Below are 12,870 nucleotides of genomic sequence, written 5' to 3' on the forward strand. Positions count from 1 at the left end.
CCTCTAAGACAGGGGTGTCAGAATCCAAGCCTCAAGGCCCAGCGGTGCATGTTTTCCAACCTGCCATTGAAGCTCCTGATTACACACCTGATCCAGGTAATCAGCAGCAGATGAGACAGGATTTCTAGAAAACCAGCAGGAGGCTGGGCCCTGAAGAGGCTGGGCCCTGAAGAGGCTGGGCCCTGAAGAGGCTGGGCCCTGAAGAGGCTGGGCCCTGAAGAGGCTGGGCCCTGAAGGCCAGGAGTTTAACACCGCTGGTCCGGGAGATTGTGTGCTGCTGGGAATCCAGTCCAGGTGGGGACGCTGTGACTCATAGATGTTGGGGGGAGGGGTTTAGTGGTTCTGATGTCTCTGCTGCTTATAGTCATACCCAATGGCCAGGTGAGGTGGTTGGTCCCTACCCCAGCAAACATCAGCTACGTAACCCCCACCTGTGATCAAAATGTAAAAGCCCATCATAAGCCAAACTGCAGACAACATTGTACTCTATAAAAAATTCTCTAGACCAGTGGTCTCCAACCTTTTACAGGCCACTGACTGTTAGGAAGTTACAGTTTATCTTCATCCTGTGTAAAATATCTACAGTTTCTTTCAACTTTCTTTATTTGTAAACAGAATTTTGTGTAGGAACCATTAAAATGTGATATAGATTTTCCATTGACCTATAACCATCAGACGCCAACAACATCAACCATCATTACGGGTTTAGATCATAGTCAAAAGGGGGGGCCTATCCACACACACACTCAAATATTGCAAACATACCTATTGGCTCCAAAACAAAAGTTCACACAAAAACATGTCAACACAAACACAATACAACTACAGCTCACACATACTCATGTGATCACATACAAAGACACATGTCAATCATATCATTCCATCACGCATACCATTAGTTCAAATGTGAGGTGACACCTGTGCTCAGGTGAGTGTTTGTGTTCTACTGTGGTGGAGGATGGAATGTAAAAATATAAAAAGAGAGAGGGGGGGGGGCGGCCTTGTCACCCCCACACAAAGAACCCCATCTGGAACAGCAGTAGTAGCCAGGGCCCCCCAGACACTTGCACGGTAGGCAACCCAACATCACACACCCTGACCTGGAGGGATCGCCACAGGGGCCCCTAGCACCAAAGAGCAGGGGGGAGCAAACTATGGCGAGCGCAACCCCAGCTCCGCCGGACAACAGCCCTCCCATCACGCCAGGGGGCCCAGCACAAGGCCCCACCTACCTCAGAACCCCCAGCCCCAGACGACATCCCCCCACCATAACCTCAGGCTTGAACCAGGGAGACCTGCCCCAACGCTTAAGGCAACCAGCCACCTGCCCCGCGGGAAGTCCAGTGGAAAGCGAGGCAGGAGCCACTTTCCCCCAGGCAAGAATAAATCTGGATTTGAAGTAAAGGCTCCTGGGTTTTGTCTGCTAAATGCAGATTTCTTTTATTGTAAAAAGCTCTTCCTCTTTCTTCACTCCTTAAAAACAAAACGTTTCCAAACATGTTTAGTTTTTTTTTGTTTGCCAGCTTGAGGGTTTCAATTTAAGAAAGTAGTGGATGGATTTTCAACATTTGACCGAGCGACTTGACAGACTTCAAGAAGGAATTGCAATGGATTAGATTAGAAATACAACTGAAATAAATAGGTTGGTTTTTTTCTCTTGCAACCCACCAACTCTCCCGTGGACCGGAACCGGTCCGTGGGACAGTGCTCCAAAGTACCACTGCTCTAAAGTACTCTTTTATCTCTGTAGTACTTTTAAATGTGCCTTCAAGCCCTTCTTTGCCCTTTTATTGGCAGATGGCAAACCAACGAGAAGAGGGAATAGTGGCCCTCACTGTTGGTTGGTTCTCAGACCCGACTGCACCAGTTTTCTGGAGTCTGCAGTGGACATGAAGAACCTTCAGTAGATCTTTCTTTCACTGAATGGAGTCTGTTTTCAAGCAGACTTCTTTGGTGTTAACCTGCGGAACCTTTGCTACAGATTAGCCTTGGCCTGAACGTGAATGCAACGTGAAACCAGCCTCTTGTTCTTCATCCCTGCCAGTCTCACACCAGGACATGGAAAAGCAGCTTCCAGCCCACACTCAAGCAAGCACTGGTGTTTATGTGGGAGCTGCCTTTTTGTGTTTTTAAAAAACTCCACAGGACTTCCTGCTAGTTTCTACAACCACACGGGTGAGTTGTTTTTTTAGTGCCGGTCCTTCAAACATGGGGCTCTGAGGTTAACCTGAGGTTACTGAAAGTGCTTGCTCAGGGGTTAGCTTCTGCAACTTCCTGCAAATTAAGATAGTGTTGGTCTTCCTGCACTTTTGTGTAAGGAGGTTGATTTGAGCATTTCTCTGAGCATACAGTGTCGTTTAAAGTGACTTTTGTCCAAAAATGTGAAACAGAACCCCAGAATATGGCGTTTCATGGCTGCCATAAAGTAAAAGGGCGTAAAGACAACTTAGCGGCGTATTCAGGAACTGAGTGAGGAAACTTACAACCACACAGGCGCAATTCTAACCGAGCGACCCGCATTTTACAACGACAGGCTTGCAATCCTAACTGAGCGGCGTATTCAGGAACTGAGTGAGGAACCTCACAACTGCGCAGTTCTAACCCAGCGACCCGCATTTTACAACTGCAGGCCTGCAATCCTGAGCGGGGATCCCGTGCTGTCAGTTCCTCTTTGCGCCCTCACCAGGATTTACACTCCGTGTTAAGGGGGTGTGTTTGTCACTTGGGGGCAGTAACCTTTCTGATTGATCTGATTGGCCGAAATCTGCATGTCAAGTCTGGTGAAGCAGTGGGGCGGGACTTTCATTTTGGGGCTTTAATAGAAAAGAAACGGCGGCTGTAACGTGGATTAAAAGGATGAAAACGTTAGTGAATGCCGAGATTTTCACATGAGAAAAATGTCAACAAAGTGTAAACTCTGTGAAACACCTTTCTGTAAAAAACAACAATCTCACAAAAAAGAATACCGCCCTCCAAGTGACAAAAACGCCCCCTTAAAACTGAGTGTAAATCCTGGTGAGGGTGCAAAGAGGAACTGACAGCGCGGGATCCCCGCTCTGTTAGGATTGCAGGCCTGCAGTTGTAAAATGCGGGTCACTCGGTTAGAATTGCGCAGTTGTGAGGTTCCTCACTCAGTTCCTGAATACGCTGCTCAGTTGTCTTTAAGCCCTTTCACTTTATGGCAGCCATGATACGCCATACCAGAACAGCTCCGTGTCCCTCCAGGGTCACAGCCGGATTCTAGTCTCACGCCCCCCAGCTCCTCCTGGGAGGAAGGCTCAGGCTACGCTCCCTGGAGAGTCCGGTTTTCCAGACCCTCCTGTTTGGGAAAATCTTCTTCTGAGATTTTTTGCGTGGAAACATTCTCATTACGATACAAACTCAGGTTGGGAGATGGGTGTGTGTTTGTGTGTGTGTATGTGTGTGTGTGTGGGGGGGGGAGTTGTTAAGCAAAGTCCTCCGGTCTCTTGTGGTTTTCAGTACGGAGTCTGTTGGGTCTGATGCAGGTCTGGACCCAGCACTTGGACCCCCTGTCTCATGCGTACACTAAACCATTTTTGGGACAGCCACCTCCAGATCAGGACATGTGCTGGAAGCAGTGTGCACGTCAGTGTCTCCAAGGGGTTTGCTCCGTTGTCCTGCAGCTTTCATCAGAGTGTTTTGCTTCAGCGCTTTGGATCTGTGAAGTTTCACCTTTTTTTCGCACCGTCCGCATGTTAGATAAAGGAAGACTCTGTTAAATGCGTCATGTGTTTATGGTCACAAGGATGGAGATGCCCCTTTTTAATAACCTGACAGCAACTAGGTTTTGCTGTGCCTTAAAGAACCTGTACTGACAGGCCTCCAGGTCTTCAGCCCACATGTCCCGAATGAAGATGCAGCAGAAAGATGCTACTGATTCAGCAGGACAGACCTTCTCCTGGATAAGATTACATCAAGAACAAGTCTGAGGAAGAATACAGTGCGTCACTGTCATCCTTTTTAAGACAAAACTTGTTGGGTGGGAGTGCCTCATCCACCCAGCATTCTTTAACTTGCGCCACCTTTCTAAAAATAAGTTCATACATTTGACCCCCCCCCCCCTACAGCTGAGGAAGGTTACCTGGTGCTGCGGTGTGACCATCCTTAAGGGTTTTCCTGATTCAGCTGCTCTGACGTAGTTCTGGTGAAGGATTTCATTTCGCTTTGTGAGTCTTTTGGTTTTCCTTTGTCTCTGATATCTGTGGAAGTGCAGGTCTAACTCGTTTTTACAGCTCCTCACGTGGTAGAGCCGTTTCAAACCAGATCCGATGAAGGAGGAGATGGCATGTTCGACATGTAAAAAAACAAAAGAACTAGATTGAGATGCAGAGGCAGCATTAACGTGTCAAAAGTCACCAAAAACTCTACATATCAAACTATGAAAGCTCAAAAAAGACCTCAAGAACTGAAGAAAACCCATCTGAGCACATGCAGAGGTTCCATTATACAAAAAAAAGTTGATGTGTAATCACAAAGAGCGATACGGACAAGACATCTGTGCATCTGGAGGTTTCCTCCTAATCTACCATTTAGAAAGTTTTCCTCCCCTGTCGCCTTTGCTTGTTTAGTTCAAGGATTACACAGAAATCCCCTTCATCTAATCTCCTACTTAAATGGGATGTTATTTTCCATTTAGGATAATCTGGCATCTAGATTCTAGATTAAACAACCTCAGTTGTTAAACCGCAGATTTAAAAACCTAATCAACTGGAGTGACCCCCTCTCTCCTAGAAAAACACCTCTGCTCTCACCTGGAAGGCGTTGCAGACCCGACCTGTAAAGACAAACATACATCTGCACAAACGAACACACACCTGCACAGATGAACGCACATCTGCACAAACAAACGCACATCTGCACAGACAAACACGCACCTGCACAAACACGCACCTGCAAAGACAAACACACACCTGCACGGACAAACACACACCTGCAAAGACGTACACACACCTGCAAAGACGAACACACACCTGCACAGACAAACACACACCTGCACAGACAAACACACACCTGCACAGACAAACGCACACCTGCACAGACAAACGCACATCTGCACAGACAAACGCACATCTGCACAGACAAACACAAACATGCAAAGACAAACGCACACCTGCACAAACGAACACACACCTGCAAAGGCGAAGACACACCTGCACACGCGAACGCACACCTGCACAGATGGATGCACACCTGCAAAGACGAACACACAGCTGCACAGACGAACACGCGAACGCACACCTGCACAGACAAATGCACATCTGCACAAACAAACGCACATCTGCACAGTCGAACACGCGAACGCACACCTGCACAGATGGATGCATACCTGCACAGATAGATGCACACCTGCAAAGACAAACACACACCTGCACAGACAAACACACACCTGCACAGTCGAGCACGCGAACGCACACCTGCACAGATGGATGCACACCTGCACAGATGGATGCATACCTGCACAGATGGATGCACACCTGCAAAGACAAACACACACCTGCACAGACGAACATGCGAACACACACCTGCACAGATGGATGCACTCCTGCACAGTCGAACACACACTTGCAAAGGCGAACACACACCTGCACAGAAGAACACATCTGCAAAGGCGAACACACACCTGCATAGACAAACACACACCTGCAAAGACTAACACACACCTTTATAGACAAACACACACGTATACAGAAGAACAGAAACCTGCACATATAAAAACACCCATTTACAAATGAACACACACCTTCACAGACGAACACGCACTACTACACATAAAAACACACCTTAACAAACAAACACACACCCTCACAAACGAACACACCCCTTCACAAAAAAAACACCCCTTTTACAGATGAACGCACACCTGCACAGGCGAACACACACATGCACAGATGAACACACACCTGTACAGACGAACACACACCTTCACAAACAAACACACACCTGCACAGACGAAGACACAGCTGTACAGATCAACACACACCTGTACAGATCAGCACACACCTGTACACACACCTGCACAGACGAACACACACCTTCAAAGACAAACACACCTGCAAAGGCATACACACACCTGTACAGACGAATACACACCTGCAAAGACGAACACACACCTTCAAAGACAAACACACCTGCACACATGAAAACACACCTTCAAAGACAAAAACAAACCTTAACAGACTAACACACAAACCTGCACACATGAAAACACACACCAGCACACACCAGAGCAAAGGGGCGCTGCCGGCTTTTGCCGTGTTTGGCAACCAGCGCTCAAGAAAGAGCTCCACGCTCGAGACCCTGTGGGGTGGCGGTGCAGACAGGGACAGATAGCTCTAGAAAACCTTACAGTAACAGACAAGATTTTTTTAATGCGTATTCAGACCTTTTTTAATCTTAATTATTTAGGCACATCTGTTTTTAAAAAAGTGGAAGAAGTGTCATGTTTGAAACCAGATATTATTCACAAGTTCAAATTGATACGAGAACTCTGATGACAAGCATTCTAGCAGCATTTAAACATTTAAGCATTTAATCATCTACACACAAATCTGGAGACACGAAAAAAGCTTCACAACCCCTCGTGCACTTGTAGCTCTGATCTGTGCGTAGTGCGGTTTGTTTGTGTATCAGGCGACTGGTGCGTACTATTTGAAGGAGCCGTTTTGAATTTGAAGCTAGCTGTAATTTCAAGTTGTGTGTGCGTAAATTGTATATTGTATTTGTACGTTTTTGACATTTGAGTGTATATGTGAATACACAATTGCAAGTACACACAGTTACGCACAAAATGTATTGTATGTATTGTAAGTATTACACACACAAATCCAAAGTTACACACAAGCAGGCAAATCAAGAATTACACAAACACAAATCCAGTGAGTCTTTTTTTCTGTGCAGAATAAACACACATACCTGCCCACATAAACTGAAACACATTCAAGTGCACACATGCATCTTCACACTTGCACAGACTTAAGCACACATCTGCATGCACACACTCTCACCAACATATCTTATTTACCTGCACACACATCTTTGCACTTGGCACTGTCAAACACACACATGCCTGCTTGCACACGCATCTGCACACACAGTTGTCTGGTCCTCCATTGGAATGCGAGCTTCCCCTTGGTTGCCTTTGAAAGCGGGGATCTTGACGTTTTCTGCTCCATCCTTCTTCCCACAGCTTTCTAGTCTTCTGGTGACGTCAGGAAGAAAGGAGTGTGTTTCCTTGGGGGTTTCCTCTTTCAGATTTTGTGTCCACTTGGTGCTCTATTAACTCTGTTTTTCATCCTCTGTCTGTCTTTGAAGGGAACAGCAGCTGTGGACTGAGGAAAAGCGGCCTGGGTTTAGATTATTAGCACAGCTCAACAGGTGACCCCCCCCAACTCTCTCTCTCTCCCCCCGATCATGCGTGTGCTTAGTTATTCCCAGTTCTTGTCTCAGTAATGATGCTCTAAATGCTCTTCTTCATCGTCTTTAGATAACCACAGAGGACCTGATTAATCCTCCTATCTTTGCTCTCATCCATCCCATCTGACACTCTGCAGCTCTAATCAGCAGTATTTCCTCTGACTAACTGCCATCAGGGTGATGCTCACAATGCCGGTTCCTCATTAACATCTTTCACCTTCAGTCTCCTCAAATCCATGCTCCTGTGTGCTCTTCTTGAAGCTGGTTTCACCAACACTTGATTGCAGAGACCTCACTCAAGAACTCTGCAAAACTACATTTGAAATCTTAGAAGCTCCAACGAACTTCACTCCAGTTTTCTGCAATCTCTTACAATGGACCTTTAAACTGAACTTGCTTTTTTGGTTTAAGAAGTTGAGGGAAATTATGGATCTCTGATTACTGCATTTTTTTATAGACACGTTTGATTCTGTATCTTTGTAGGGTTAGATCTGTTAGTATGGACCAAAGATCATAATGAAATGTGAATGCGGGTTTGTCTTGCGCCGTCTCTGACCCAGGTCGTCACTGTTATGAGAACTGCTTCTCCTTAAGCAACATGAAGTGATCCTAAGAGATCAAACTTCTTCCTGCTGTGTCCTCCACTTGGAGAATAAAGTTACAGCTGGACACAGCGGCACTCAAACATTGTTGTGACAGAGAAGAATCCCCTTGATGTTTGAAGGAGATCACAGTGTGTAAAGTTATCTTGATGAAGAGTTTTGTTCCAAACATCGTACTCAGGATTATCAGCGGATTTACCTTTAAAGGCGTCTTTCTTGATCTTGTGGCCCCTGACAGCCAGGCAGGGCTCCATAGCCTGAATCATTGGGTTTGGTTTTAGAGTTTCAAAACTCGATAAAGGAGGAGTCATGACAGGGTTTTTAGGTGGTACCTCATCATTACCTTCATGTTTACTCATGATTTCCACAAGGCAGAGTGGGTTCTGTAGCACAGGCTGCTGGTGTTCAGCTTTGCGCTTTCTCACTGAGACCAGTGTGAGCGTGAGCGCGCACGTGAAGGCAGCCTGTGTGGAGGTGGAGCTGGAAGGAGGATGACTCACTAACCTTCATGCCCACAGGAAGCTTCTTCCTCTCCCCAAAGTCCTGCTGTGCTTCGCATAACTTTTTCTTCCTCCTCTTCCTCCCACTCAGAACCAACTCAGACTCGGCTCTACATACGAGTGCCACAAATCCGAACCCCCAGGACCCGTTTGGCATGAACCAGCAGATGGGCCGAGGTCCTCCACAGCGCAATGGTGAGAAACGCACGCTCAACCAGAGCAGGAGATTCATGTCAGCCTCTGTGTTACCGTCTGCGTGAGCGTCTGCGTAAGCGTCTGCGTGAGCGTCTTTGTTACCGTCTGTGTGAGCGTCTGTGTTACCGTCTGCGTAAGTGCCTGTGTGACCGTCTTTGTTACCGTCAGCGTGAGTGTCTGTGTAACCGCCTGCGTGAGGGTCTGTGTTACCGTCTGCGTGAGCGTCAGCGTCTGTGTTACCATCTGCGTGAGCGTCTGCTTAAGCGCCTGCGTGAGCGTCTGCTTAAGCGCCTGCGTGAGCATCTGCTTAAGCGCCTGCGTGAGCATCTGCTTAAGCGCCTGCGTGAGCATCTGCTTAAGCGCCTGCGTGAGCGTCTGTGTTGCCGTCTGCGTCAGCGTCCGTGTTACCGTCAGCGTCTGTGTTACCGTCTGCATCAGCGTCTGTGTTACAGTCTGCGTAAGCGTCTGCGTGAGTGTCTGTGTTACTGTCTGCGTGAGTTTGTCTGTTTTCCCTGATCTTATTTAAATTCTTAATATGGAGACACTAAACATTAGAGTATATATTAAATATTATTGAACAGAAATCCTTCAAAGTCACTGTTCCACATTATTAAGCAAAACAGTTCCGAAACATTTCGTTGATTCGTGAGACCTGAAAATGGTCGTTTAGTCATATTGACTGAAATCCAAAGCGATTCCAATCAAAAGCAATTTCATAGGTCAGTTTCCATTTGAACATAGGACCCTTGCTTTAGTAGCAGCTTCACAATTCTTGCATCCATTGAACTTGTGAGTTTTTGGGGAGCTTCTGCTTGAATCTTGAATTTCTTTACAGGATTTCAGAATAGCCTCCCAGAGCTGCTGTCTGGGTGTGAACTGCCTCCCACCCTCAGAAATATTTTACTTGAGGATGTTCCAAAGGTTCTCCAAAGGGTTGAGGCCAGGGGAAGATGGGGGCCACACCATCAGCTTATCTCCTTTTAAGCTGCGTCACATATAGCAAAATGTCACCATTTCTGTGACCGAAATGCCATATTTTCAGCAGATTTGGCAGGTGCCCCCATAGCGGCCACGCAGTGGCATTTGTAATTGGATGGCGGCAGTCTATGTATGTAGTTGGTCGTTTTATTTTGTGCGCTGCACTAATTTTTTTGTGTACTGGGAATGTGCGAACATTGTGCGATATGGGCCGGCCGGCAGCAGATCCGGCTGTGACCGCCAGCTGTCCCTCGATTTCGTAATGATGTCATCCTTGCTTGACTGACTGCCGCTGTCTGCATTCATGACCACGCCAAAGATTTTTCAGAAAAATTCACAGCGGCAGCTCATTTTGATTGATGCCTCCCTCTCTTGCAGTGGCAGTTGTGTATGTGACCGCAGCTTAATGCCCAGCAGCCAATGATGCAGAGGTATTTCTTTCAGCATGAGATGGTGCATTGTCATCCACGAAGATGATTTTGTCACGGAAAGCACGTTTTTGTCTTTTTGCACCACGGAAGAAAGTGCTCAGTCAGAAACTCCACCTAGTTTTCAGAGGTCATTTTCACACCTTCAGGGACCCTCAAGGAGCCAACCAGCTCTCTCCCCATGATTCTGACCCAAACAAGACTCTGCCACCTACTTGCTGACGTTGCAGCCTTGTGGCTATCCACCAACCACCCACTTCTCCATCTGGACCATGCAGGGTTGCATTTAACTCAACAGTGAACAAGATTACCGGGATTTGAAAAAGATTCTGGGCCCACTGCAGTCGTTTCTGCTCGTGAGTGTTGTTTATGGGGGCCGAATAGAAGGTCTCCGTAGAACTGCAAGCCTCTGGAGGATCCTACACCTTGATGGACTCCAGACACACCAGCAGCTTCAAATATGTGCTTGCTGCTTAGTAATGGTATTTCAGCTGCTGCTCTCTTAATCCCATGGATTTGTCTGACAGAAACCTTCCTCATTCTGCCTTTATCTGCACCAACCTGGGAATCAGCCACAAATATTTTATTAGTATGATGATCACACTTATGTTTTCCTGAAATATCTAAGGTTTTCATATCTAGTCCAAGGCATTTAACTGTTTCAGACTTTTCAGCAGCAGAGATACTTTTTTTTCTTATAAATGTTGGTCTGCTTAATAATGTGGAACGTCCTCCTTCAGAAGTTTTTCCTTTAATTGGACTTATCTAGCAAGCAGATTATCGCAGGTGTCTGAGATTGATGTCAGTGATCCAAAGAGCCCAAAGACGCAAAATCATCCATGAGCTTCCTTGAAAAAAACAAACAAATTTGATCTTTTTGACACTTAAATACAATTTACATAATATTTTGGAACACACTCTATAGAGACCAGAGTGCTCACCAACACGTCCGATCTCAAAGTCAACCATTTTGGACGCTTTTTAAACATTTTAATGATCTTTTTTCATGAAATTGATGCTTCAACAAATAATTAATCCATTCTATATCCTCCACTGGCAAACTGCAACATGTTAAAGATATTTCCTCTCACTTCTACTTTGAAGCCACTCGACTATTCAAAGTTAAGGGACCGTCATACACTTGTGGTTAGGAACTGCTCAGCAGCTAGCAGGTGAACATTTTGTTCTCAGAGGCAACGTCAGCTGCAGAAATATCGACTTTGTAAAGATTTAAGTTAGAGGGGGCCCAAACTCTTGAGGGGTTCATGACTGGCTTAGGCCCAAGTGGAGGAAAGGGTGACTCATGTGGTCTGAACCTACAGACTAGTGCTTCCCAAGCATTGCAACATACTGGCATATTTGAACTGCTACATTTTAGATATTTAATACTTGCACATTTTTTGCCAAAGGTATTTTGTCAGGAAGTGTACCAGTAGTCCAAATACAGTCAAAAAGCACAAATACTGAGGATGGACTTATGGCCTGAACAAACGATTCCAGTCATTCTATAGGAAAACCTTGGGTCCAATGCTCCATGACCCTAAATGCTTTTTGAATGAATCAAGACACAAAAACCAGTCTGAGGTGTCAAGTTCACCACCAAATTTCTCCAATCTCAGAGCATCTTTGGGATCTCCTGAACGGTCCAGGCCAAACGTACAAGAATGAAAGGATCTGCTGCCAAGATGTAGGAGCATGTCTTCAAGGTTTGGAAGAGTCTTGTCCCAACAGCTGTTTGCAATCATAGTGGGACCAACAGAGCACTGGTCATGTGATCATGATGTTCTGCTAGCAGGTGAAGTGCAGCTGACCTGGCTCGGCTGGACTCTGGGTGTGCACGTCAAGCCCTTTTGGTTGTTGTCATTGACTTTATGGTGTTTGTTCCTGTTTCTGGTCATTCATTAACAGAACAAAACCGCAGCACTGTGGTCAATAAAGTACTGCGGTCTGGCATCATAATGTTCTGCTTTACCTTTGTACAAACAGACAGACCTTTTTTTGCTTTTGCCATCTCTCCACCTTCCTGGTCCTGGTGACAGGAGCGCTCTTCCTGGGTTTATCCAGAATGTTGAAACAGAATATTGAAGATGTCTTTGTGTACTCCCTAACAGTCTCAGCAACCTTTTATTTCCCAAATGGAGCCTCAAAAGGCAGCTCTTTGTGCTACCGACGACAGGTCTGCTGGTGTGGGGCGGAGCCTCGTTACCTGGCCGAGCTCTAGACCATAGGTGGACAAACTACGGCCCACGGGCCAGATGTGGCCCACCTTCATGTTTGGTCCGGCCCACTGAACAATATCAGAGACCCGTGTTTATGTTTTTGTTTTTATGTGGCCACACGATAGAGACCCGCATGGAACGTGACATTTTATTCCACTGTTCTGCAGTCTGTCTGCAGTCTGTCTCGATCTAAAACCCTCTAAAATCCCTGACAAATAGAACAGAAGACAGTCTTCCCTTTTTTTTAAACAGCACACCCTGTTCTGTGTCCTGATTGGCTGGAAACCTTGTCAATCAATCTCCTCCATGCCATGTCTCCTGTATAGAAACGCGGAGCTCTCCAGATCTACAAAATGAAGTTCAGTAAATTCTGTCTCAATGCAGATATGCTGAAATGTAACCACAGTACTAAAAAAACCATTAGGAGAAAGTAAAAGTGCGGGGGGCCTATTCTAAATATGTTTTGGTTTTGCTTTTACTTTTATGTCACTCTCCCTCCTGTCTGTTTCTCGTG

At 46.1% G+C, this 12,870-nt stretch overlaps 1 protein-coding gene across 11 annotated transcripts in view; it reads left to right on the forward strand.

The window, feature by feature from the left end:
* The window catches only part of crtc3 (CREB regulated transcription coactivator 3), a 49,041-nt gene that overhangs the window by 26,942 nt on the left and 9,229 nt on the right, over nt 1–12,870 (forward strand). For 6 of the 11 annotated variants that reach the window (XR_013654760.1, XR_013654761.1, XM_078944158.1 and 3 more), the window contains one exon: nt 8,628–8,731. Coding sequence is in view for 8 of the 11 variants with exons in the window: in XM_078944158.1 (XP_078800284.1) it covers nt 8,628–8,731 (104 nt within the window). In the remaining 3 variants the exon portion in view is untranslated. Of the gene's footprint in view, nt 1–7,332; nt 7,396–8,627; nt 8,732–12,870 lie in introns of all 11 variants that reach the window. The other 5 variants (XR_013654759.1, XM_078944157.1, XM_023951885.2 and 2 more) reach the window with 1 other exon arrangement.

This window comes from Oryzias latipes, chromosome 3 (assembly GCF_053564925.1).
Source record: "Oryzias latipes strain Hd-rR chromosome 3, Olatipes_Hd-rR_3.1".
Lineage (NCBI taxonomy): Eukaryota > Metazoa > Chordata > Actinopteri > Beloniformes > Adrianichthyidae > Oryzias > Oryzias latipes.